At 38.6% G+C, this 24,705-nt stretch overlaps 1 protein-coding gene and 1 long non-coding RNA gene across 4 annotated transcripts in view; one reads left to right on the top strand and one right to left on the bottom strand.

Annotated features, from left to right (window-relative positions):
* Nucleotides 1-1,246: 1,246 nt before the first annotated feature.
* The window catches only part of LOC102140929 (uncharacterized), a 54,862-nt gene continuing 31,403 nt past the window's right edge, over nt 1,247-24,705 (top strand). Inside the window, exon 1 of the long non-coding RNA XR_012414049.1 lies at nt 1,247-1,601. This is a non-coding gene — a long non-coding RNA (uncharacterized lncRNA). The remainder of the gene's footprint in view (nt 1,602-24,705) is intronic.
* Nucleotides 5,972-24,705, bottom strand: part of LYRM7 (LYR motif containing 7) — a 49,698-nt gene continuing 30,964 nt past the window's right edge. For all 3 annotated transcript variants that reach the window (XM_005557687.5, XM_073994151.1, XM_065546715.2), the window contains one exon: nt 5,972-24,571. In XM_005557687.5, coding sequence (XP_005557744.1) covers nt 24,501-24,571 — 71 coding nt within the window. In that variant the 3' untranslated portion in view covers nt 5,972-24,500. The remainder of the gene's footprint in view (nt 24,572-24,705) is intronic.

The following is a 24,705-nucleotide window of genomic DNA, read 5'->3' as shown; positions in this document are numbered from 1 at the left end:
TAGAGGTGGCATTTACAGCCCAGGAAACAGATGAGATTTTTAAGAAAGTGAGTGTGGAGAGAGAAGAAAAAAAGGCTCAAGACAGAGCCTGGGCATTCCAACACTGAGAGGTTAGACAGTAAAGGCCAAATCAGCCAGATACTGAGAAGAAACAGAAGAAAACCAAGAGGGTGTGCTATCCTGGCAGCCAAGTGTAGAGGGTGCAACAAGGAGGAGGGAATGATCAGTGTCATAAAATGCTGCTGGTCAGATAAGATGAGGACTAAGGATTGACCATTGGAATGATCAACATGGAGGACACTTGGTGTGGCGTTGATAATAGTTTTGGTGGAGTCATCTGGGCAAAAGCCTTATTGGTGTCAGTTCAAGACAGTGTAAGGGAAAAGTTGAGGACAGAATTTACAGATGGCTATTAAGAAGTTCAGCTATCAAAAATTGGGCAGTAGATAGAGGGGGAAGTAGTAAAAAAAAGAGTTTTTTGTTCATTTTATTACAGATGCTACAAATAATGGCATTGTAGTAGGCTGATGGAAATGATTTAGTGAAGGGTGAAAAATTGGGCTAGGAAGCAGGAACTATTGGAGCAATGTCCTTTACTGGGTGAGAGGAATTAGGATCTAGTACATAAACAAAACATAAATGGGCTTTAAAACAGAACAGAAATAGTTCATATATGGTAACAAGCAATTTGGGGAGAGTTTTTATTTATGGAGAAAATTGTATTTTTTGATCTGAGTTGTGATATTGATCACAAGAATGCAACAGTGTTTGTTGAATCAGTGAAAAGACAGCTTCAAAGTTGGCAGTTGTCCCCACCTAAGACATCCTCCCAGTACTCATCCTGCAGAAACATGCCTTATCCCAAAAGCAAAGGTCAAGGACCAGATGACCGAAAACATGCTTCAGGTATTTTTAGGGGAAAGCCAGAGAAGGGGCATTCCTGATGGTCTGAAGATGCTCCATATTAGATTAAAATCTCTGGTGGGACTAGAGGAAAGAAAGAAACAATTATGTTTTATAATCACTTGAGTTCATATAGGATTGGAAAGGAAGTGAAAAAAGGGTAGAAAACAATTTTCTATTTTTAAGTAAATGGATAGGATGATGACAAGTCAAATTAGCTAAGAAACAGTGCTTGGAAGTAGGAGAGAAAGTAATCTACTATTTTAAGAAAATGGATGGGGTGCCAATGATTTAATTACATTAGCTAAGAAGCCAGTTAGCATTTATTACACTTTTCAGGGTTAGAGGGCTGGAGTCCTGAATCTAGGACAAAGCTGAAAGCTTGGCAGCAGGGACAGAGTCAGAAGCAAAGGCTGGAGTAAGTGGCAGGATGAAGGTAGAAAATGATATTGTCATTGTCTCTGTCTTTCTGAGGGAATCACTGGGAATGGTATTGAGAAGTGAAGGGTGCCATGCCTCCCACTCGCATCCTCTTCTGTGTCCACACCAATGCATATCTCACTGTTAAAGAAGACGCCGAGATAAAACAACTGGACAAGGAGCAGCTAGTGTGCCATATGAGGCCAAAACAAGATTGCAGGGTACTCAGCTGACAACATACATGCAGTAGAAATACAAAAGCAAGTGCAGCAACATGGGTGAGTCTCCACCTCCATTCATTTTATGTTTGTTTAAAATTTCATTTACCAAAGTCTTAGTTTCTTTGGTTCAATGTCATTCTCAAATAATGCAAAGAATAACTAACATGTTCAGTGCTTATAATGTGCCAGGTACTGTTCTAACTAGTTCAAATATATTAATTAATTTCAGGTAGGACTATTATTCATTCTGCCTTTACAGATGTGGAAACTGAGGGACAGAGGAAGCTGGGGACCAGCCCAGGCCATCTTGTAGCAAAAGCCTATGCTTTTAACCAGTATATAAAAATCTGTCTCAGGACTTAGAGACTTTTGGATGGCCAAGAACTCCTTACTGACTTCCTGTGTGCTTGCGAAAAATCCATTTCATCTTTGTATTATGAGATTCCATCCCAAATTAGTAAAATTTGATTGAGTGAAAATTTCTTGTCATCACAGACATATTAAAGTAGAAACACTCAGCTACTCTTTCTTATAAATTCAAACAATTTCTCAAACACTCATCCATGTGAGCATTATGTAATGATGAGTCAGAGCTGTCTGAAAGGTTTGGGAGTGATTTCTTATTCACACTGCTAATTGTTTAATCATGCTAAAATTATATTGACTAAATATTCTTCATATATTATCGAAATGATTTCTGACTTCAGGTATACATATGAATCAATGGTAACTTGCTATATTCTTCTCATTATCAACAATTAACAATTAATAAAATATTAAATTTATGGAATTCACCTATGGAAAAGAGCTAATGGGAAGTGGGAAAAGGGAGAGGAAAAACTGCTGTAAATGAAGGTGAAAAAATGAGAAAGAAGAATTCAATTTTGTAAGTAAGCGTTAGAAACTGTTTGTTGAGGAGAAAAAAATGAAACAAATAAGTCAGATGCTCCGTTAGGCATTAAGTTTCTCCATCCTGAAATAGAAGTAGTGTGAGAAGCTTAACTTTTTGGAAAAAAAAATGGGTATTCTAGAGCCACTTATTTTGTTTTTTGTTTTTTTTCACTAATAATGTGCTCACACAAGAGAATATTACATTGTGAATTCTGAGAGTGCGGTCACATTTCTCACTTTTTTTGGTATTTTGTATAGTAGCTAATGCTGTGCTTTGCATACAGGAAGGTGTTGATGAATATTGATTTGACTGGAAGACAGAATAGATGAGCAGAACATTTAAAGCAGGGGTGCCCAACCTTTTGGCTTCCCTGGGCCACATTGGAAGAATAAGAATTGTCTTGGGCCACATGTAAAATACACTAACACTAATGAAAGATGATGAGCTAAAAATAAAATAAAATAAAAATAAAAAATAAAAAAACTCATAATGTTTTATGAAAGTTTACGAATTTGTGTTGGGTGGTATTCAAAGTCATCCTGTGCTCCATGTGGCTGTGGGCTGTGGGTTGCTCAAGCTTGATTTAAAGTCTCTGGTGAGGCTAGGCGTCTGTAATCTCAGCACTCTGGGAGGCCAAGACAGGTGGGTCACCTGAGGTCAGGAGTTTGAGACCAGCCTGGTCAACATGGTGAAACCCCATCTCTATTAATAATACAAAATATTAGCCGGGTGTGGTGGCGGGCACCTGTAGTCCCAGCTACTCGAGATGCTGAGGCAGGAGAATCGCTTGAACCCAGGAGGTGGAGGCTGCAGTAAGCCGAGATTGCGCCACCACACTTCAGCCTAGGCGGCAGAGTGAAACTCCGTCTCAAAAAAAAAAAAAAGTTTCTGGGAGGTACTCCTATAGACATTTCAGTTTGGCAGACACACAGATGAGTATGTAGGACTTGGAAATGTGGTCAAATGTGCATAGAGACATGCACGTTCTACTGAACTGTGCTCTAGTAATCAGGCCATAGCATCATTGCATACGTGTCAGGAAAATAATAACTGGTGAATGGCTCATCCTGAGTACAATTCCAGTAACAGTTCTGCCTTGATTTATTTTGTGATCGCAAATAATGTATTATCTTCTGTCATTCTAGCTTGTTTTCTACATCTATAATGGAATATTGTATCAAGGTACCCTAAAGTCACTTAGCTAACTATGATGCTGCAGATGAAAATAAGTGTTATTTGCTGCTTGCTTAGAAATATTTTCTGGCCGGGTCCAGTGGCTCACGCCTGTAATCCTAGCACTTTGGGAAGCTGAGGTGGGCGGATCACGAGGTCAGGAGATCCAGACCATCCTGGCTAATACGGTGAAACACTGTCTCTACTAAAAATACAAAAAATTAGCCAGGCATGGTGGTGGATGCCTGTAGTCCCAGTTACTCAGGAGGCTGAGGCAGGAGAATTGCTTGAACCGTGAGGAGGAGGTTGCAGTGAGTGGAGATTGCACCACTGCACTCTAGCCTGCGTGACAGAGCCTCTGTCTCAAAAAAAAAAAAAAAAATTTCTGAGATAAAGGTCAAAAGTATTTTTAAAACAGGGTTATTCTTAAAACAATGGCATAATTAAATGTAAGCATATGACCACAACATTATGCGCTGACAACTTACATGTATAAAAATTCAATATTTCTCAGTAATCCCTGATCAAACATACTGGCATGAAATATAGAGGAATTAGAGTGATTACAAGCAGAAGCAATCAAAATGTTATTCCATATTACAGTTGCTGTGGCAACCCACAACTTTTTTTGTTTGTTTGAGACAGTTTCTTGCTCTGTTGCCCAGGCTGGAGTGCAGTGGTGCAATCACGGCTCACTGCAACCTCTGCCCCCTAGGCTCAAGTGATTCTCCCACCTCAGTCTCCTAAGTAGCCAGGACTACAGGCACGTTCCACCACACCCAGCTAATTGTTAAATTTGTAGTAAAGATGGGGTTTTGTCATGTTTCCCAGGCTGGTCTTGAACTCCTGAGCTCAAGCGATTTGGCTGCCTCTTCCTCCCAAAGTGTTAGGATTATAGGAGTCAGCCACCATGCCTTGCCTCTTTCTGCATTGTGTATCAAAGCCACAACATGATGTTTTTAAAGTGATGTTATAGCAGCCCAAGTTCTGAGTACAAGAGTTAATGACTCATCTCATTGAATTGTGTTAATCTTACTTGTTCACTGTCATGGAGGGAAGTATTAAAGCCTTACAGTACCTAGAAAAAATGGCCAGACTTTATTTTGAGTTTAAAGGGTCAGAATTTTATTCTTCTGAAAGGATATTGAGATACATTGAGAATAAGCAACAAATGTGGGCTTATATATGAGCTGCCATGAGGTGACTTCCCAGTGCCAGACTTAAATGGTTACTGATGATTTTTAAATCTTGAAATATTACAGGATTGTAGGCTTATCGCTTACTTGTGTAGTCTACACCATTATCAATAACAAAAATGCTTTTTCCCCAACTATGTAATATGTTGAAGTCACTATGTCAAGATCACAAGCTATAACAACCTAACATAAATTACATTTTATTTTAAAATAAAAATTTTTCTCATAGCATAACATTTTTAGTACAACATTTTCTTATAACAATTAAAAGCAGACAAATCACAAGTGTATGAGCTCAATGAATTCTCACAATTGCATAACCTCCACTTAGATCAAAATATAGAATATTGCTAGCATCCTAGTAGTTCCTTGTTCTTTTTCTTAATCATTATCCGTCTTTTTTCAAAAGTTATCCACTATCTTGACTTCTAAGACATAGATTGGCTTTAGCCTTTTACAAATATAAACATTTTAATTAAAGTATAACAAATATACAAAATCACGCAAATCATAAGCACACAACCAACAAATTTTCATAACTGAACATCTATATCTAACCAGCACCCAGATGAAAAACCAGAACATTGTCAGCATCCCAGAAGGGGATCCCCCTCCTGTCCCCATCAGGTGATTTCCTCCCCCACAACAAGGATAACCATTATCTTGATTTGACATTATATTCAATTTTACCTGTTTTCAAACTTTCATTCTCATTGCTGTATAGTATCTCATGGTATGAATATACCATTTACTCTTTCTACTGTATTAGTCATGTGAGTTGTTTCATTTGGGCTAATACAAATAGTAATGTCGTGAACATTTTTGTGCATATCTTTCAGTGGACATCGTTCCATACCTCAGAGTGCAAGTGCTGAGTCATGGGATATGTATATGTCCAGCTATAGTATATACTACCAAGCATAGTTCCAAAGTTGTACCAATTTGCATTCCTATCAGCAGCATGTGAAAATTCCAAGTGCTCCATATTCTTGCTAACCCTTGGTATTATTTGTTATTTTAGTCATTTTGGGGGGCATGTAGTGATACTGCACTGTAGTTTTATTTTCCATTCTCATGATGATTAATATCATTGAACACCTTCTCATGGGTTTATTGGCCAATTAGAGATCTGCTTCTGTGAGGTGTCTATTCAAGTCTTATGCTCATTTTTCTTTTTCTTTTCTTCTTCTTCTTTTTTTTTTTGAGACAGGGTCTTTCTCCCGCCCAGCCTGGAGTGCAGTGGCGTGATTCATGTCTCATTGCAGCCTCCCAGACTCAAGTGATCCTCCTGCCTCAGCCTCCCAAGTAGCTGGGACTACAGGCATGCACCACCCTGCCTTGGCTAATTTTTGAAATTTTTGTAGGGACAGGGTTTCGTCATGTTGCCCAGGCTGGTCTCCAACTCCTTAGCTTAAGCAATCCACCCGCCTCAGCCTCTCAAAGTGCTGGGATTACAGGCGTGAGCCACTGTGCCCAGCCTCGTTTTCTAGTGTATGTTTTTGTAAGTATTTATATATTCTGGATACGAATCAGATATATGTATCACAAATATCTTTTTCCATTCTAGAGCTTGCCTATTCATTGTGTTATTGGTGTCTTTGGCAAACAGAGGTTATTAAGTTTAATGTAGCTCAACTGATCAATTTTTTCCCTTACAGTTAATGCTTTTTTGAGTCATAGATGGGAACTCTTTGCCTACCCCAAAGTCCTGAAGATATTTTCCTACATTTTCCTTTAAAAGTTGTATTGTTTTCTCCTTCATGTTTAGATCTACATACCATTCAAAATGGATTTTTGTGAGACACTGTCCAGTAGTTTTTCCCCATGTTGATGTCCTATTCACTCAGTACTGTTTGTTGAAAAGAAATCTTTTCTAAATCATGCTTTTGAGACAAGCCTATATGAGAGGCACTTTCAGAAAACATAAGCCTTTGAAAGCAGAATTATGTATAATTATGTGCCAAATTTGGAATGCTCTAAATTGCCAATACAGATAGCATAGGAAAATTAATTTCTTTGTTTCTAGACCAGGAATCATCAGACTTTTTATGTAAAGAATTAGATAGTAAATAATTTAGGCTTGGTGGGCCATATAGTCTCTGTCACAACTACTCAACTGTGTTGCTGTAGCAAGAAAGTAGCCATAGACAATATGAAAATAATGGGCATACTTATATTCAAATCAAACTTTATTTACAAAAACAGGTGGAAGACTAGATTTGGTCAAAGGACTGCTGTAGTCTGCCACCAAAATTATCAAATAATTATGCATTTGTCTATTTCCTTGCATCAGCGAAAATCTGGTACAAGAATAGATCTCAGGCAGCTCCCTGGCCTGATCCTGCCTGATGATTATTCAGTAGAGTTGATATTAATTCATCCAGTCTAAACTACCTTAGCTCTTTTTTAAGTATCTATGGTAAGACTGAGTGAATCAGTATCAACTTCTCCAGTGAACCCTTCCTCAGGTAGCATGTGGTGAGAGTCTTCAGGATGGTCTGGAAGGATTAATGTGGTATAAACTTCTCTTTATGGATGGAAGGGAATAGACTTCTTCAAGGAGTTGACTGGACAATCCCCCACACCCAGATCATTTTATTGGCAGCTTGACATCTTTGTGGGGACCTAAAGGTTAGGGATGTTTGCACCCAGGATTGGAAACACTGCAACGTCCATTGCTCTGTGTGTAGATGAGCTGTGTCCTCTAGCTAAATTAAAGCAGACTGTGTCCCTGTAATCTCACCCTGTGTCAATGGCCTCTGTCAATTTTTTCACAAACCCTTTTGACAGCTACACTTTTGGTTATAGACTATAATGTTTTTTGTTTTGTTTTTGTTTTTTTGAGACAGGTTCTCATTCTGTTGTCCAGGCTAGAGTTCAGTGGTGTGACCACAGCTCATGGCAGCCTTGACCTCCTGGGTTCAGACAATCCTTCCATCTCAGCCTCCCAAGTAGCTGGTACTACAGGCACACACCACCATGCCTGGCTAATATATTTTGTATTTTGTTTTGTACAGACGGGGTCTCTCTATATTGCCCAGGCTGGTCTCAAACTCCTGAGCTCAAGTGATCCACTCACCTTGGCCTCCCAAAGTGCTGGGATTACAGGCGTGAGCTACTGTGCTTGGCCTAGACTATGACTTTTATTTAAAGGGAATGTCAGAAATTGGCCTAAGCCATAAACCAATCAGGAGTCAGGAAAAACTACAAAGTTGTGTAAACACTGAGCATTTTCCTCCTCTGAAAATGTTCTTTGTGTACTGCTTGATGTGTTATTACCAGTTGAACACTATTGGTTTTGTTACGGGTCTGAACAGAAAAGTGAATTTATAAATGAATTTTGCTGAGAGTTTTCTGCTTCAACTTCCCTCATTTATTGTCACATTTCCAATAGCAATTTATATATTTTAAATAACCATCATAATTTTTAAAAGACAGTTTAAAGCATCACTTTAGGAGCAGTGAGAAAGCAATTAAATCTTATTACTTAAATAGTTAATTCTTTCATAAAATAAAGGATTGTACAGATAACACAGTGAACATCTTCGTTGCCAAACATTCCTCTAAATCTTTTCTGGAAACTTCTCCACTGAGTTCCTTTTCTAGACACAGGTTTTTGAATGAGAGGTTGTTCTCTTTCAAGGCCGATGAACTCTGTTCTCAGACAACAGAGAATTCAGATAAAGAGATTTTAGCTTGAGTGTGGGTGCTCTACTGAGTAGAGGAGTTGAAAACTCAGGACCGACTGTCAGTAGCTGTTTTCATCATGTAAACTAAAAAACAGAGTAAGGTGGACTGCAGCAATAGTGAAGAATGACAAAAGAGCAGAGTTAGGGGGTGCAGGGCATCCCTAGACTGCCCATAGCATTCCAGATGGTTCTGTAAGCCCAGCTCCAACACATAGGTCTACAAGACACAAATTTGTTCTTTAAACCAATTCCTCCATTCTTTTCTCTCTCTCCTTTCTTTTTAAGGCTAGCTAAAATGAGTATCTGTTACTTTCAACTAAAATAATTCTAACTAATGCATCATCTAGTCCAGACTTCTCATTGTACAGGAAAAGAAACAGAAGCCCAGGAATGATCAGTGCTTTGCTCAGACACCCTATTTTCAGCGACACAGCTGTGACTAGAACTCAGTCTCTCCTTCTTCCTCTTTGGTGGGCTTTTCTCTGGGTGGTGCTAGACTGATATTTATTTAATGAACTCACCTTGAATCTCAGTTTGGAATTAGTTCTTTTTGAATGGATTTGTCATTTTTCTTTTGGTTTGAGTAGGCAACAGACTGTCTCTGAGGTCCTTACTGACCAGAAGAGACACACTCAGCTTTACAGTTTTGCTTCTCTTGCTTCAGCAATTTGAGCTAATTATGGAAAAGCCTTATTTGGTGTAGTGAATTCTGTGCACCATCCAGATGTCCCCTTCAGAACCAGGCATTTATTTCCCTAGCTCCTGAGAGTGTTGGCTGCAGAAGCTGACAGCTATGGCTCTTTCTAAGAGTTGCCCCACTGATGGGAATTGTCTCACCAAGGTTATGTCTCTTCCCTGGGGCAGGCCTGTCCTCAATGCCAGGGAACAAAAGCCTGGTCCCTTTGCTTCAATTCAGAACAATTCTGAAGGCTATTTCAGCTCCAGGCCCCCTCTGCAGCTGCATTGAAATTCAACCACTCCCTCCAATCTTGCTTCCCTCACTTCCTGAGAGCACTCCCTAATTTAAAGCTCCCGTTTATAAATCTCTACATCAGTCTGTTTCTCTGGGAATCCTGTCTAAAACACAGTAGACTTTTTACTGTTCCATTGCCACAGTAAAAGATAAGAGGAAAAAAGCTACATAGAGCAGTTTGTGGCAGGAAGCTTAAGATCCCTCAAAGTACTCCTCCCTCACAAACAAAATCCTGTGTTTCTCTTTCGAATTTATATATTTTTAATTTTTTTTTCTTCTGGAGACATGGTCTCACTGTGCTGCCCAGGCTGGAGTGCAGTGACTATTCTCAGATGTGATCACAGCTCACTGTGGACTTGAACTCCCTGGGCTCAAGTAATCGGCCTCCTGAGTAGCTAGGACTACAGGCACATGTCACCGCACTCACCTCCAATTTGCATTTTAAAAATGGTGTTAGGTGTGAATTATTTCATACCAGGTTATTTCTTAAATACATCACATTGTGTTTTTATTATATTTTACAAAGCTCGTTCTAATACATTATTTTTATATTTTTAAAATACTGTATTTAATTGCTAATTAGCGCTAGTTTCATGGGAATTGCCTACTTCCTTGTTGGTCTTCCACACTAGACTGTCTTGTCTTTGAATCACTAGCACCTGTCTTTGAGACTGACCCTGGGCAAGTATTCAGTTAATCTTGGTTGAATAAATGAAGAGATTGCATTCAGTTGAAATTGGGGAAAAGATTATAGCAGAAGAAAAAAATCCTAAAGGCCCGAATCACGTTTCATTGAATAAGATTTCTTATCCTCAGGAGACCAGAGCTATTAACAATGAATTGCCAGAAAGACATTTTAGAAACTTGTTTTTTTTCAAAAAGAATCAGTATCCAGGCTGGGTGCAGTGGTTCACGCCTGTAATCCCAGAACTTTAGGAGGCTGAAGTGGGAGAATCACTTGAGGCCCGGAGTTCAAGACCAGACTGGGCAACATAGTGAGACCCTGTCTCTATAAAACTAAAACAAAAAAAATTAGCCAGGTGTGGTGGTGTGTACCTGTAGTCCCAGCTACTTGGGAGGCTGAGGCAGGAGGATCACTTGAGCTCAGGAGGTTGAGGCTGCAGTGAGCCATGACTGTGCCACTGCACTCCACCCTGAGTGACAGGGTAATGCCCTGTCTCAAAATAATAATAATAATAATAATGAGAATAATAAAGAAAAGAAAAAGAAAAAAAGAATTGGTATCTGGAATTCTGAGTTTGGCAACATGTAGACTAAGTTAATAGAACCCTACCCACAACAAAACTATGTATGAGATTCAATTTTAATTTCCTCCAACATTTTATTTTGAAAAACTTCAAAGCTAGAGTAAAGTTAAAAGTTGGAGAACAAAAATGAGCTTCCCCCCCTTTTACCTTCTCTCTTTCTTTGAGTATCTTTATGAACTAATAGATTATTATTATTATTATTATTTGAGATGGAGTTTTGCTCCTGTTGCCCAGGCTGGAGTACAGTGACGTGATCTTGGCTCACCGCAACCTCTGCCTCCTGGGTTCAAGCGATTCTCCTGCCTCAGTCTCCCGAGTAGTAGCTGGGATTACAGGCATGTACCACCACGCCCGGCTAATTTTGTATTTTTAGTAGAGACGGGGTTTCTCCATGTTGGTCAGGCTGGTCTCGAGCCCCCTACCTCAGGAGATCCGCCTGCCTCGGCCTCCCAAAGTGCTGGGATTACAGGCGTGAGCCACCGCACCCAGTCGGATTATTATTATTATTTATACAGTGTGCTAGTCTATCATGGTCATTATTATTTTTGATGATAAATTGTCCCATGTTTGATCAGCAAGTCTTCCTTCAATCTGACCTCTGTGTCCTTTTAACATGACCCCACTAATTGTTTGTTATTTCTTTGCATTCTGGCACGTACTACATGGCTGAACTCACAAGAAGGGAGTTCTTGTAAACTCCCATATGCCAGAAAGAAAAGAGATCTAAAAGCAAAGTAGTGCATAACTGTACACTGACACTGATGTAGTCCTGGAGGTAATTAGGGAACTTAGAAATAAACCCTAACAGCTACACATATCCATAAGTGGTGAGTGCAGCAGAGAGCAGAACTACGTTTTTGGCTTGGCATAAAGCTAGGACCCTTCAAAAGATTGTAAGTGCCATGAAAGGCAGATGAGAAACTCTCCCCATAAGCCTAAGGACAGCAAGGTTCCAGGGACTCTGGGTAGGGGGAAAAAATCACTGGTGAGAGATAAAAATTGCCACACCATGGCGGGTACAGTGGCTCACGCCTGTAATCCCAGCACTTTGGGAGGCCGAGGCGGGTGGATCACCTGAGGTCGGGAGTTCAAGACCAGCCTGACCAATATGGTAAAAACCCATCTCTGCTAAAAATGCAAAGATTAGCTGGGCGTGGTGGCAGGCTTCTGTAGTCCCAGCTACTTGGGAGGCTGAGACAGGAGAATCGCTTGAACCCAGGAGGCAGAGGTTGCAGTGAGCCAAGATCACGCCACTGCACTCCAGCCTGGGTGACAGAGTGAGACTCCATCTCAAAAAACAAAACAAAACAACAAAACAAAAAAACTGCCACACATGTGGTGATTTAGATTACATTTAATTGCATTTAAATAAACTTATTTTACTTTATTTTTATTTTTTTGAGATAGGGTCTCACTCTGTCACCTAGGATGAAGTCCAGTGGTGCCATCATGGCTCACTGCAGCCTCCACCTCCCTGGGCTCAAGTGATCCTCCCACCTCAGCCCCCCAGTAGCTGAGATTACAGGCATGTGCCACCGAGCCTGGCTCATTTTTAAAATTTTTTGTAGATATGGGGTTTTGCAATGTTGCCCAGGCTGATCTTGAAATCCTGGGCTCAAGCAATCCTCCTGCCTCGTCCTCCAAAATCCCCTTCTGGGATTACAGGCATGAACCACTGCACCAGGCAATTTAATTTTAAATGATTTGTATGGTATGGAAGTCTCCAAAATACCCTCAGGGTGCCTAGCAAAGGCATGCACAAAATCTATTTGGAGGGACGTTTCCACAATCCACAACTCAACATATCTTCATAGAATTAACAATTGCCATTCAAGATGTAAAATGACAAGACACATGAGGAAAGAATGTGTGGTGAGCAAAGAGGAGTATTGACCATGCAGTACTCGATAGGTTAGGACATTCTGAAAGAAAGTATAAATTAGAATATTTAAATGGTGAAATAAATGAGGAACCAAAATTAAACAAATCACTGTGAAAAAGGAACAATGAATTTTCCTAACAACTTATTTCTAATAATGTAGCAATTAAAAAATAAACTCAATAAAATTAAATAAGAAATACATGGTGTGGATAAACAGCTGATTAGACACAACTAAGGAGAGTAGTGAATTACAGCAGGTACCAAATTTGTGAAATTAAGCAAATTAACCAGAATGAAGCACAATGAGAGATGTCTGACAAGAATTCTTGTAGGAAAGAATAGAGATGGCGGGGTGTGGTGGCTCACACCTATAATCCCAGCACTTTGGGAGGCCGAGGAGGGCGGATCACTTGAGATCAGGAATTCAAGACCAGCCTGGTCAACATGGCAAAACCTCATCTCTACTAAAAATACACAAATTAGCTGGGCATGATGGTGCACACCTGTAGTCCCAGCTACTCGGGAGGCTGAGGCAGGAGAACCACTTGAACTGGGAGGCAGAGGTTGCAGTGAGCTGAGATCCTGCCACTGCACTCCAGCCTGGGCAACAGAGTGAGAATCCATCTCAAAAAAAAAAAAAAAAAAAAGAAAAAAGAAAGAAAGAAAGAATAGAGAGTTTTTGTGAGGTAGTATTTGAAAATGGATGAAAATTTTCTAGAATTGATGCACAACATAAATCCTCAGTAAGAGGAAATAGACCAAGTGTTGAGTGGGATAAATAAAAATAAAACCTCTACCTAGAATACCAAAGGAAAGACAAAAATCTTACAAGCAATCATAAAGAAAGGGTGGATTAGCCAAAAGGATTTGCAAAGAGATAATAGACTTTTCAGCAGTAAAATGAGAGGGTAAAAGATAATGCAATATTATCTGTGAAGTGTTAAAGGAAAATAAAGCCTATTTAGAATTCTATACCAAACTATTATTCAGGATTAAGGGTGAAGATAAATATTTTTAGGGACAGTTTCACTGAAAAAACTATTAAGAACGTACTTCAAGAAGGAGGAAATTGAATTCAAAAAGGAAGAAGGATTCAAGAAGCAGTGGTGAACAAAGAAAATGTTGAATATGTAATTATATTTTAGTAAGCATTTAGTGTAAAGTGAAAAGTTAATGACTAATGAAGGAAGTGGTTAAAAGCAAGGTGGAACTACATATAAGGAGATTCACAAATATGTTAAAATAAATTGCATCCATTACCTCTGTATCAGTCTGTTTGCGTTGCTATAAGGGAATACCTGGGGCTGGGCAATTCCTAAAGACAAGAGGTTTAATTGGCTCACCATTCTGCAGGCTGTACAAGCATGACACCAGCATCTGCTCCACTTCTGATGAGGCGTCATGAAAGAAGATGAAGAGGGAGCCGGCTTATCACAGGGCAAGAGTAGGAGCAACAGAGATAGGGAGACGTGCCAAGCTGTTTTAAACAACCAGGTCTCTCATGAGCTGCCCGAGAGAGAACACACTCATCACCAAGGTGATGGTGCTAAGCCATGCATGAGGGATCCATGCCTATGATCCAAATACCTCCTACCAGTCCCCACCTCCAACAATGGGATTACATTTCAACATGAGATTTGAGGGTAGCAAATATCCAAACTATATCATCCTCCCCAAATTACCTAATGCCCATGCTTAATCCCTCTTGCCCACCTGTCCCTCTGCCCTCATCTCTTGGAAACCACTGATCTGCTTTCTGTCACTATTGAGACAGGCAGACTGGTTGGTTCCGTTTTAATGTGGTCTGGAGGAAAAGAACAAAAGCCCCTTGCTTAAGTGCTAGCTTACCTCTCAGCCAATTAGTAACAAAACGCCTAAGAAACTATTAAAAACAACTTTGTCCTTCAGGGAGCTAGGGACCTCCCCAGGGCTCTGCATGTGCAGCTAGACTTCATCTCCAACTTACAGCTACCCCTTCCTCATTTTAATGCTAACAATCACACCCAGACCATGAAGATTTAAAATACTAATGCTACATCGGATGTATGAAGAAGCATGTGGAGCCACTGTGCAAGTGCTAGAAAAAACCCTCCCATACATGCGCTGACCCAACCCTTCCCTATAGAGAGACTCATTAAAACTAATCCACACACTACCCTCAAGGAGCGGCCCATTCCTTTTGCTTTCATGGTGCTGGCTTCTTGTGCACAAGTTGAATAAAGTTTCCTTTGCTGCTATGTTTGGTGATCTCTCTTGATTTCTATACTGGGGGATTGCAAGAATCTGGGGCACCTGCCAGTAACACTATGAATTAGTTTGTAGTTTCTAAAATTTCATATACATGGGAGTCATATAATATACACCTTTTTTTTTTTGGTCTGGTTTCTTTCACTCAGGATAAATATCTTGAGATTCATCCATGAGGTGACATATAGCTATTGCTGTTTCTTTTTATTCCTCAGAAGTATTCCATTGTTTGCATTTGTATGGATATATTGCAATTCAGCCCTTCATCTGTTGATGATATTTGGGTTATTTCCAGTTTCTGGCCATTTCAAATAAAGCTAATATAAATAAATCTTTGTATAGAAAATTCTTTCATTTTTCTTAGGTAAATACTAGCAGTAGAAAATTTGGATTATATGTGAGGTATGTGTTTAACTTTTTAAGAAACTGAGCAGATGGGCACGGTGACTTACGCCTGTAATCCTAGCACTTTAGGAGGCCAAGGTGGGCAGTTCACGAGGTCAGGAGTTCGAGACCAGCCTGGCCAACATAGTGAAACTCTGTCTCTACTAAAAAAACAAAAAATAAAAATAAAAATTAGCCAGGCGTGGTGGCACGCGCCTGTAATCCCAGCTACTCAGGAGGCTGAGACAGGAGAATTGCTTAAACCTGGGAGGTGGAGGTTGCAGTGAGCTGAGATTGTACCACTGCACTCCAGCCTGGGTGACAAAGCAAGACTCTGTCTCAGGAAAAAAAAAAAAAAAAAGGAAAGAAGGTGAACAGTTTTCCAAAGTTGTTCTGCTCTTTTACATTCCCATAATCAACTTATGAAAATCCCAGGCCGGGTGTGGTGGCTCATGTCTATAATCTGAGCACTCTAGGAGGCCGAGGCAGACGGATCACTTGAGGTCAGGAGTTTAAGATGAGTCTGGACAATATGGTGAAACCCATCTCTACCAAAAATACAAAAATTAGCCAAGTGTGGTGACACATGCCTGTAATCCCAGCTACTAAAGAGGCTGAGGCATAAGACTTGCCAATATTTGGTATGGTCAACCATTCTAATATTGGCCATTCTAATAGGTATGTAGTAGTATTTCATTGTAATTTTTAATGTCCAGTGACTAATGATGTTGAACAACTTTTCATATGCTTATTTTCCACTTGAGTATCTTTTCGGAGGAAGTGTCTGTTCAAATATTTATCTATTTTTAAAATTGGGTTGTTTTCTCATTATTGAAAGTTCTTTATATATTGTGGGTAAAAGTTATCAGATATACAATTTATAAATATTTTCTCCAAGTCTGTGGCTTGTGTTTTCATTCTCTTAATAGTTACTTTTACAGAGCAAAACATTTTTATGAAGTTCAGTTCGTTTCTTAAAAATATATTATGCTTTTAGTGTTGTATCTAAAAAATCTTTTCCTAAAAAAGGTCACAAAGATTTTTCTCTTGTTTGCTTCAAGTAGTTTTGTAGTTTTAGGTGTGAAAGAAAAATATCTTGGGCCCCCAAAATCACTAAGCTAAACGGAAAGAAAATTCAAGCTGGGAACTGCTTAGGGCAAACCTGCCTCCCATCCTATTCAAAGCCATCCCTCTGCTCACTGAGATAAATGCATATCTGATGGCCTCTTTTGGAAAGGCTAATCAGAAACTCAAAAGAATGCTGCCTTTGTCTCTCATCGATTGATATCTCATGTCTCCCTAAAATGTATAAAACCAAGTTTTGTCCTGACTACCTTGGGCACATAGCATCAGGACTTCCTGAGGCTGTCATGAGCACGCATCCTCAACCTTGGCAAAATAAACTTTTCAAATTAACTGAGACCTGTCTCAAATTTTGGCGGTTCACATAGGTTCTACATTTAGTTCTAAATATTGATTTTTAATTTTTGTATATGGTATGAGGCATGGATCAAAGTTTTTTTGGATATGGAGACCAAAATTTTTTGGATAATTTTAATCTTTGTTATGACTGATTTAGCTATTTATGGACCTTTATTAGTCCTCATACATTTTTCAGTTTTACTAGTTCCTTAAATCTTACTGGAATTTTAATTGCAATTACAGTCAATGTAGAGATCAATTTGGGGGAGAATCAACATGAGCCTACAGTGTTTCTCCCAGACAGTTTCACTGAAACTGTCTTGCCAAATTCATCAGTTACCTCCATGTTGCTAAATCCAACAGGCAAGTTTTAATCTAAATCTTACTTGGCCTCTCAGTAGCATTTGGCAAAGGGTACCATTTCCTCTTCAATGAAACTTGGTTTCCAGGACTGTATACCAGAGATTAGCAAACTTTTTCTGTAAAGTACCAGACAGCAACTCTAAACTTTGAGGCCCTTATAATCTCTTTTGCAATTACTCAACTCTGCCTGTACTGACTACAGTGTGAAAACAGCCATAGACAATACGTAAACAAATAAAGGGCAGCAAGTCAGATTTGGCCTCTGTGAGCTATAGTTTGCCAACTTTTGCTCAACATTCTCCTCATTTTAATCCTATCTTTCATTCATCCTTACCTTACCTTTTCTGTCTCTTGTGTTTGTTGCTCCCTGTTCCCTTAACCTGTCAACATCAGAGCAACCAGAACCTAATTTTTGACCTTTCTTCTTATCTATAATAGATTTGTTGATGATATCACCCAATGTCATGATTTTAAGTATTTTATCTACACTAATAAATCCCAAATTTATATCTCCAGCTCAGATCACGTACTAAACTCCAGATGTTATATCCAATGTCCTTTTAACATCTCCACTTCGATATCTAATAAGCATCTCAATCAAGACATGTCCAGAACTCCTCTGTCTTCACAAACCTACTCTGTTTCCAACATAGTATTAGTCAATGTCTCCAGACAAAGAGAATCAATAGGATATATGTGTATTTATACCTATGTATTGACTGATAGAGGAAATCCATTACAGCTACTGGCTCACACAGTTACAGAAGCTAAGAAGTTTAACAATCTTCCATGTGCAAGTTGAAGAACCAGGAAAACTGGTGGTGTAATTTAGCTTGAGTCCAAAGGCCTGAGAATTGGGAACTGACAGTAGAAGTCCTGGTCTTAGCCTGAAAGCCTGAGAACCAGGAGCAGTGATATCACTAGATAGATGTCTTAGTTCAAGCAGAGAGAGCAAATTTGCCCTTCCTCATCTGTTTGATTCTAGTCTGGACTTCAAAAAATTGGATGATGCCCACCCACATTGGTGAGAGTGACATTCTTTACTGAGACTACCAAGTGAAATGCTAACCTCTTCTAGAAACACCCTCACAGACATCCCGGAACTAATATTTACCACCTATATGGGCATCCCTTAGCCCAGTCAAGTTTATCATAAACTAAAAGACAAGCCACATATTGGAAAAAGAGAATTAACAAAGGATTAGTATCCAGAATATATAAACGATTGGTCAGAAAAAGCCAGACAACCCAATAGAGAAAAGAGGACAAAAGATATAGACTCACATTCATAATGGAAAACCATAATGGCCAATAAACATATGACAAGACGATCTGCCTCCCCAGCAATAAAGAAATGCAAATTAAAACAATATACCATTTTATATCCATTAGTTTGACAATGAGAAAAATCATACGTAACAGTGAGGATGTGGGGAAATGGGAACTTTCACACACTGTCCATTGGAATGTAAACTGGTACAACTATTTTAAAGAGCAATTTAAAAACTTCCGGAAAAGCTGAATATGCACGTACCCTAGGACTCAACAGTTCTGCTTCTTGGTGTGTAACCAGGTAAACTTTTTCATGGGCATAAAAATCTATGTGCTGGAGTTTCTTGAAAATTGGTTTGCAACATAAAAAAACTGGAGACAATACTATCACTCATCAACAGAGACATGAATAAACAAACTTGTTTACTCTTACAATAGAATAAAACATAAAATACCTAAATTCAAGCCAAATTATGGCGAAATCGCCAAAACCTAATGTATGATGAAAAGCTGCAGAATACATGGAGCATAGCACCATTCATTTACATTTTAAAATCACAAAACAGTTTTTTGAATATATACACACTTGGTAAAAGTATAAACACAAGTATGGGAATGATATCCACAAACTATAAAACAGTAATTATCCCTGGAGAGAGAGGAGAAAAAGAAGGGTGGGGTTTAGCTTTACAAGATTTTATGACTTGGACCTTTAAACAAATATGGCAAAATGTAACAACTGTCAAACGTGGGAATTAGGTTCATGAGTGTGCTATATTATTTGCTAACATTTAAAATATTTTATAATAATTTTATATTAAAAATCACTAGTAGCTTATTGTCTTTTAACACTTACATGTTGATATACTCACTGTAAACAATATTTAAACGTGCAGGAGTTAATAGAATAAAAGTTCTCATTTACTGCTTCCTTCCCTAAATCTCTTTTCCTCCTCGATTAACTACTAACATTTATCATGTATCATTTCTACCCATACGTACATACATATGCAAGTACGTATACAAAAATAGTTTTCTTGTATATAAGTGAATTCCTAGCAACACCTGCTTACACACACACACACACACGATGAATATCCCTTTTCTGAAATACTTGGGATCAGAAGTGTTTCGGATTTCATTTTTTTTCTTTTTTCTTTTTTTTTGTATTTTGGCTTACTTGCATTATATATTTACAGGTTGAGCATTCCAAATCTAAAAATCTGAAATCTTCTAGTGGCCATTTCCTTTGAGCATCAGTCATGTTGGTAGGTCAGAAAGTTTTGGACTTTGGAGCATTTGAATTTCTGGATTAGGGATACCCAATCTGTGTGTGTGTGTGTGTGTGTGTGTGTGTGTGTGTGTGTGTGTGTGTGTGTGTGTGTGCATCCTCATCCTTTTCAACTCTTGGAAAATATTCCAGAGTATAAATAAGCCATCTTTTCTTTCATCATACCCTAACTTTGGAAACTTATCTGTTTTAAATTGTTTAAAATTACAATGCTACAGCAATTTCTGTACATATATCTGAATACACATTTATTAGTATTCTTGTGAGTTTTTGAGAAATAGACTGAATATATTTAAAATTTTGATGATGTCAATTTTCCTTTCAAAAAGGCCCCATAGTCAGGTGTGGTGGCTCGAGTCTCTACTCTCAGCTATTAATGATGTTGGGAAGATTGCTTGAGTCCAGAAGTTCGAGTCCAGCCTAGACAACATGGAGAGACCTTGTCTCTTAAAAAAAAAAAAAAAAAAAAAAACCCAAAGAAAGAAAAGGCCATATAATTTATATTCCTTTAAAAATGATATGGCAGTGCCTATTTTCTTACAGTCTTACAACCTTTACAAATATTGGATATGTTTCTTTAACTTGTGACAACTTGATGAACAAACATGTTTTATTTTAATTTACATTTCCCTCATCACTAGAGACTTAGTATTTCTTCTTTTGTGAATTTCTTATTTGTATCATTTGCCCATCTTTCCATCGAGTTGTTTTGCTAATTGATTCATAGGATCAATTAACTATTTTAATCCTGACATAGGTGGCAAATAACTTTCTCTAAACTTCATTTATAGTAGCTTTCACAGAATACAGAAGTTTTATATTTTTATGTGGATGTATTTGTCAATATGTTGGGATTTTGAGAATTTTTTTTTCTTTTTTTGAGACGGAGTTTCGCTCTTGTTGCCCAGGCTGGAGTGCAATGGTGCGATCTCAGCTCACTGCAACCTCCGCCTCCCAGGTTCAAGCGATTCTCGTGCCTCAGTCTCCCGAGTAGCTGGGATTACAGGCATGCACCACCACACCTGGCTAATTTTGTATTTTTAGTAGAGACGGGGTTTCTCCATGTTGGTCAGTCTGGTCTTGAACTCCCAACCTCAGCTGATCTGCCCGCTTTGGCCTCACAAAGTGCCAGGATTACAGGCGTAAGCCACCGCAGCTGGCCTCAATATATTTTTGAAAAACTGTCATCTCCAGAATTTTCAATTGTCCTATCTGGGAACATAGTATATCTCTCCTTTTTAAGTGTTATAGCTTATTTTAAAAGTCTATTCCCAGACTTTAAAAAGTCTATTTTACAGTTTTGTTTGCTATTATAAATAGGATGTTTCCATTTCTGATTGGTAACAACTGATATACAGTAAAACTATATTAATTTTGCATGTATCCACTTTGGCTTCAGAAAACTCGCCTTCAGAACTGGAATCTTCATTTCTTTATTGACCTATGGCTTTGTATTTAGAGTTAAATTATGTGCTTTGTCAATAGGTATGGAAATTCCACATATTCTTATTCTCGTGTGCTTTTTTGGTATTGTACTGATGCTATGAGATGCATCTACAGGAAAATAAGAACCAACTTAAACACAGTTTGACTAAAATCTTAATTTTAATGTTCTGAATTAGATGTTGTACAAACTACCTGCCATATTCCCTCAGCTTTGAATCTACATATGCTTCTCAAATCCGACTCTCCTGCTATATACCATTTCTAACTTCCGCTAAAAGATTGTTTTAGAAAGTCCTGCTGGGCCTCTGAGCCTAGATATTTGCAATTAGAATTCATATACCCCACTTTCACTAGATCTCAACAGTCAAAGCAAAATTATATTTGGGCAACCCCTTGTGTGAATACAGAAAACTTAAAAAAAAAAATAACCAAATAAAAAACATTTAATTAATGCTGGTTATGGTGGCATGCACCTGTAGTCCTAGCTACTTGGGAGCCTGAGGCAGATCGCTTGAGGTCAGAAATTCTAGGCTGCAGTGTGCTATGATTGTGCCTATGAATAGATACTGCACTCCAGCCTGGGCAACATGGTGAGATACCCATGTGTAAAAAAGTTTTATTTTTTTCTTTTTTTGAAACGGAGTCTTGTTCTCTCAGGCTGGAATGCAGTGGCATGATCTTGGCTCACTGAAACCTCCGCTTCCCTGGCTCAAGCAATTCTCCTGCCTCAGCCTCCTGACTAGCTGGGATTACAGGTGTGCGCCACCACATCCTGCTAATTTTGCATTTTTAGTAGAGATGGGGTTTCTCCACGTTGGTCGAGCTGGTCTCGAACTCTCAACTTTAGGTAATCCACCCGCCTCAGCCTGCCAAAGTGCTGGGATTTACAGGCATAAGCCACCATACCCTGCCATGAATTACTTTATCTAATTAAACTATTAAATAACCAGTTAAAATCCATTTGAAATATAAATATGTAAGAATAGGCAAGGTGTGGTGGCTTATACCTGTAATCCCAGCACTTTGGGAGGCCAAGGTGGGAGGATCACCTGAGCTCAGGAATCTGACACCAGCCTGGCCAACATAGTGAGACCTTGTCCTTACTAAAAATAAAAAAAAAAATAGGTGTGGTGGTGCATACCTCTAGCCTCGGCTATTTGGGAGGCTTAGGGAGAACTGCTGAGCCCTGGGGGTCAAGGCTTTAGTGGGCCACGATCGCGCCACTGAACTCCAACCTGGGTGACACAGCAAAACTCAATCTCAAAAAATAAATAAATTAGCATATGCTATATAAAGAATAGAGTGCCACATCTTTCACAATTTTGTGACAGTCAAGCCTGTTGTTGACATGTTTATATACTTCACAGGAACTTTATTTATTTGTTTTTGAGATGGAGTTTCACTCTTGTTGCCCAGGCTGGATTGCAATGGCGTGATCTCGGCTCACCGCAACCTCCGTCTCCTGGGTCAAGCGATTCTCCTGCCTCAGTCTTCCAAGTAGCTAGGATTACAGGCACGTGCCACCACGCCTGGCTAATTTTGTATTTTTTTTAGTAGAGACAGGTTTCTCCATGTTGGTAAGGCTGGTCTAGAACTCCTGACCTCAGGTGATCCGCCTGCCTCAGCCTCCCAAAGTGCTGGGATTTACAGGCGTGAGCCACTGTGCCCGGCCAGGAACTTTATTGTGTAGTCTTATGGCATGAAAGTACAATATCATATCTACCTACCTATATCAATATACCTTTTTTTTTTTGAGACAGAGTCTCACTCTGTCCCCCAGGCTGGAGTGCAGTGGCACAATCTCGGTTCACTGCAACCTCTGCCTCCCGGGTTCAAGTGATTTTTCTGCCTCAGCCTCCTGAGTACCTGGAACTACAGGCGCCTGCCACCACACCTGGCTAATTTTTGTATTTTTATTAGAGACAAGGTTTCACCATATTGGCCAGGCTGGTCTCAAACTCCTGACCTTGTGATCCGCCTGCCTCGGCCTCCCAAAGTGCTGGGATTACAGGTGTGAGCCACCGTGCCCAGCCCTATATCAATAAGTCTTAAAATCTCTAAGCCACTATCTTTAATAACCATGTGAATTATTAATCTCATTTGCTACTAATAATGACTATAAGAAAGCAATCTGGAGTTATTTAAATTAATGTGAATGAAAAATGGAACCACGGAAGTCAGGTTAAAGAAAAAAAGCTCATAGATAAAATATTCAATAACACTAAAATATAGAATATATATTAAATTTAAATAACATCAGCCAACTTTCCTCAAAATATGTCATATAGACACTAAAATAACTGTAAGTCAGCACATTTATATAGTGATTATATAGTGTGATGACATTCAACATTCTCTTACAAGGGCAAATTTCAAATTTGAAACAACTTTCATTTTTCTCTAGGTATAACTTCTAGATACATAACAATGCTTGCATTGAGAATCTTGCAAAAATTAAAAACCCTGTATCATCATCAAATGAGAGAATTTATCAGTGAATGGGAGAAAACATGCTATTCACTGAGAAAATAGAATGGCAAAGATACACAGATAAAAGAGAAACAACAAGAATATTAAACAGGATTTTACAGTTCCTAGTGTTAGATGGTAGACTGCCAGGCCCTTTTGTGATACTGCCCATCTTCTCAAGGACAGGACATGTGGAAGAAGAGAAGCCATTTAAGTTTCATTAATGAAAACGAAGAGAATGTAGACACCTACTACATTTCACAGTAAAGTCTAACTTGGTCTAAATACAGCTAATTTTACTAAGGCCATATTACTTAGTTTGATCAAAGGCCACTATTTCCTCTTTAAATTAGGATTTCTTTATTCCATAGTGACCCTAGGTGAATTCATCTATTTTCAGAAGACTGATAAAAAAAAGTCTTTATAAGAACACAGAGATACTCTCTATCTCTAAAAAGAAACTGTACAATTATATATTAGCTACAGAAATAATCCCAGTGCTTTAGAAAACAAAGGCCACTTTCTGTAGAGAGCTGCCACACACTGTGATTTTTTTGACTAATTTAATATTTTTTAGGACTAAATATCATTTTAATCTAATAATTTAAATGTAATAATTGCATTTCACATGGCAGGAAAACTCACCAATTTGTAAAAGCACCACATTCTCAAATAGCTACGGTAAGACCAAATACTCATCAAGGTCAAAGAGTGAATATATCTCCCTAAGCGTTTATTTTGCTTTATGAAATTTGATTTTCAATGAAAATGAAATGTTTTCTTATCTAATTTCCTTTAGAAATACTTAATTATGTTCTTTAGTTCTCAGTAATGACCTTTTAACATGAAATTTAAATATGAAGCTATTCCGTAATTCATTCATTTTCAATATGTCAGTTCAGAGAAAAATGTCTGCATTTCCAGGACTTTTGCCAGAGTTGTAGATTTTAAAGTTAAAAAGTGCCAAGACTTGTTGTATTCTAGAAAACTCATTGCTTCTGAGTTGGTGCATCACAATATGGCACATTTTCTACAAGAAGGTCTTTCCTAGGGACCAGTTCTGAAAGAAAACAAAAAAAAGAGAATAATTAACATCACTAAAATTAGAATTAAATGCAAGGACACTCATTTCCCCCTAAAATTTGTACTAGTAAAATATCTAATTTTAAGATAAATCTTACAGGGATATTTTAT

This window comes from Macaca fascicularis, chromosome 6 (assembly GCF_037993035.2).
Source record: "Macaca fascicularis isolate 582-1 chromosome 6, T2T-MFA8v1.1".
NCBI lineage: Eukaryota > Metazoa > Chordata > Mammalia > Primates > Cercopithecidae > Macaca > Macaca fascicularis.
Note: the sequence above shows the minus strand (reverse complement) of the source record. Positions and strands in the feature narration are given on the sequence as shown.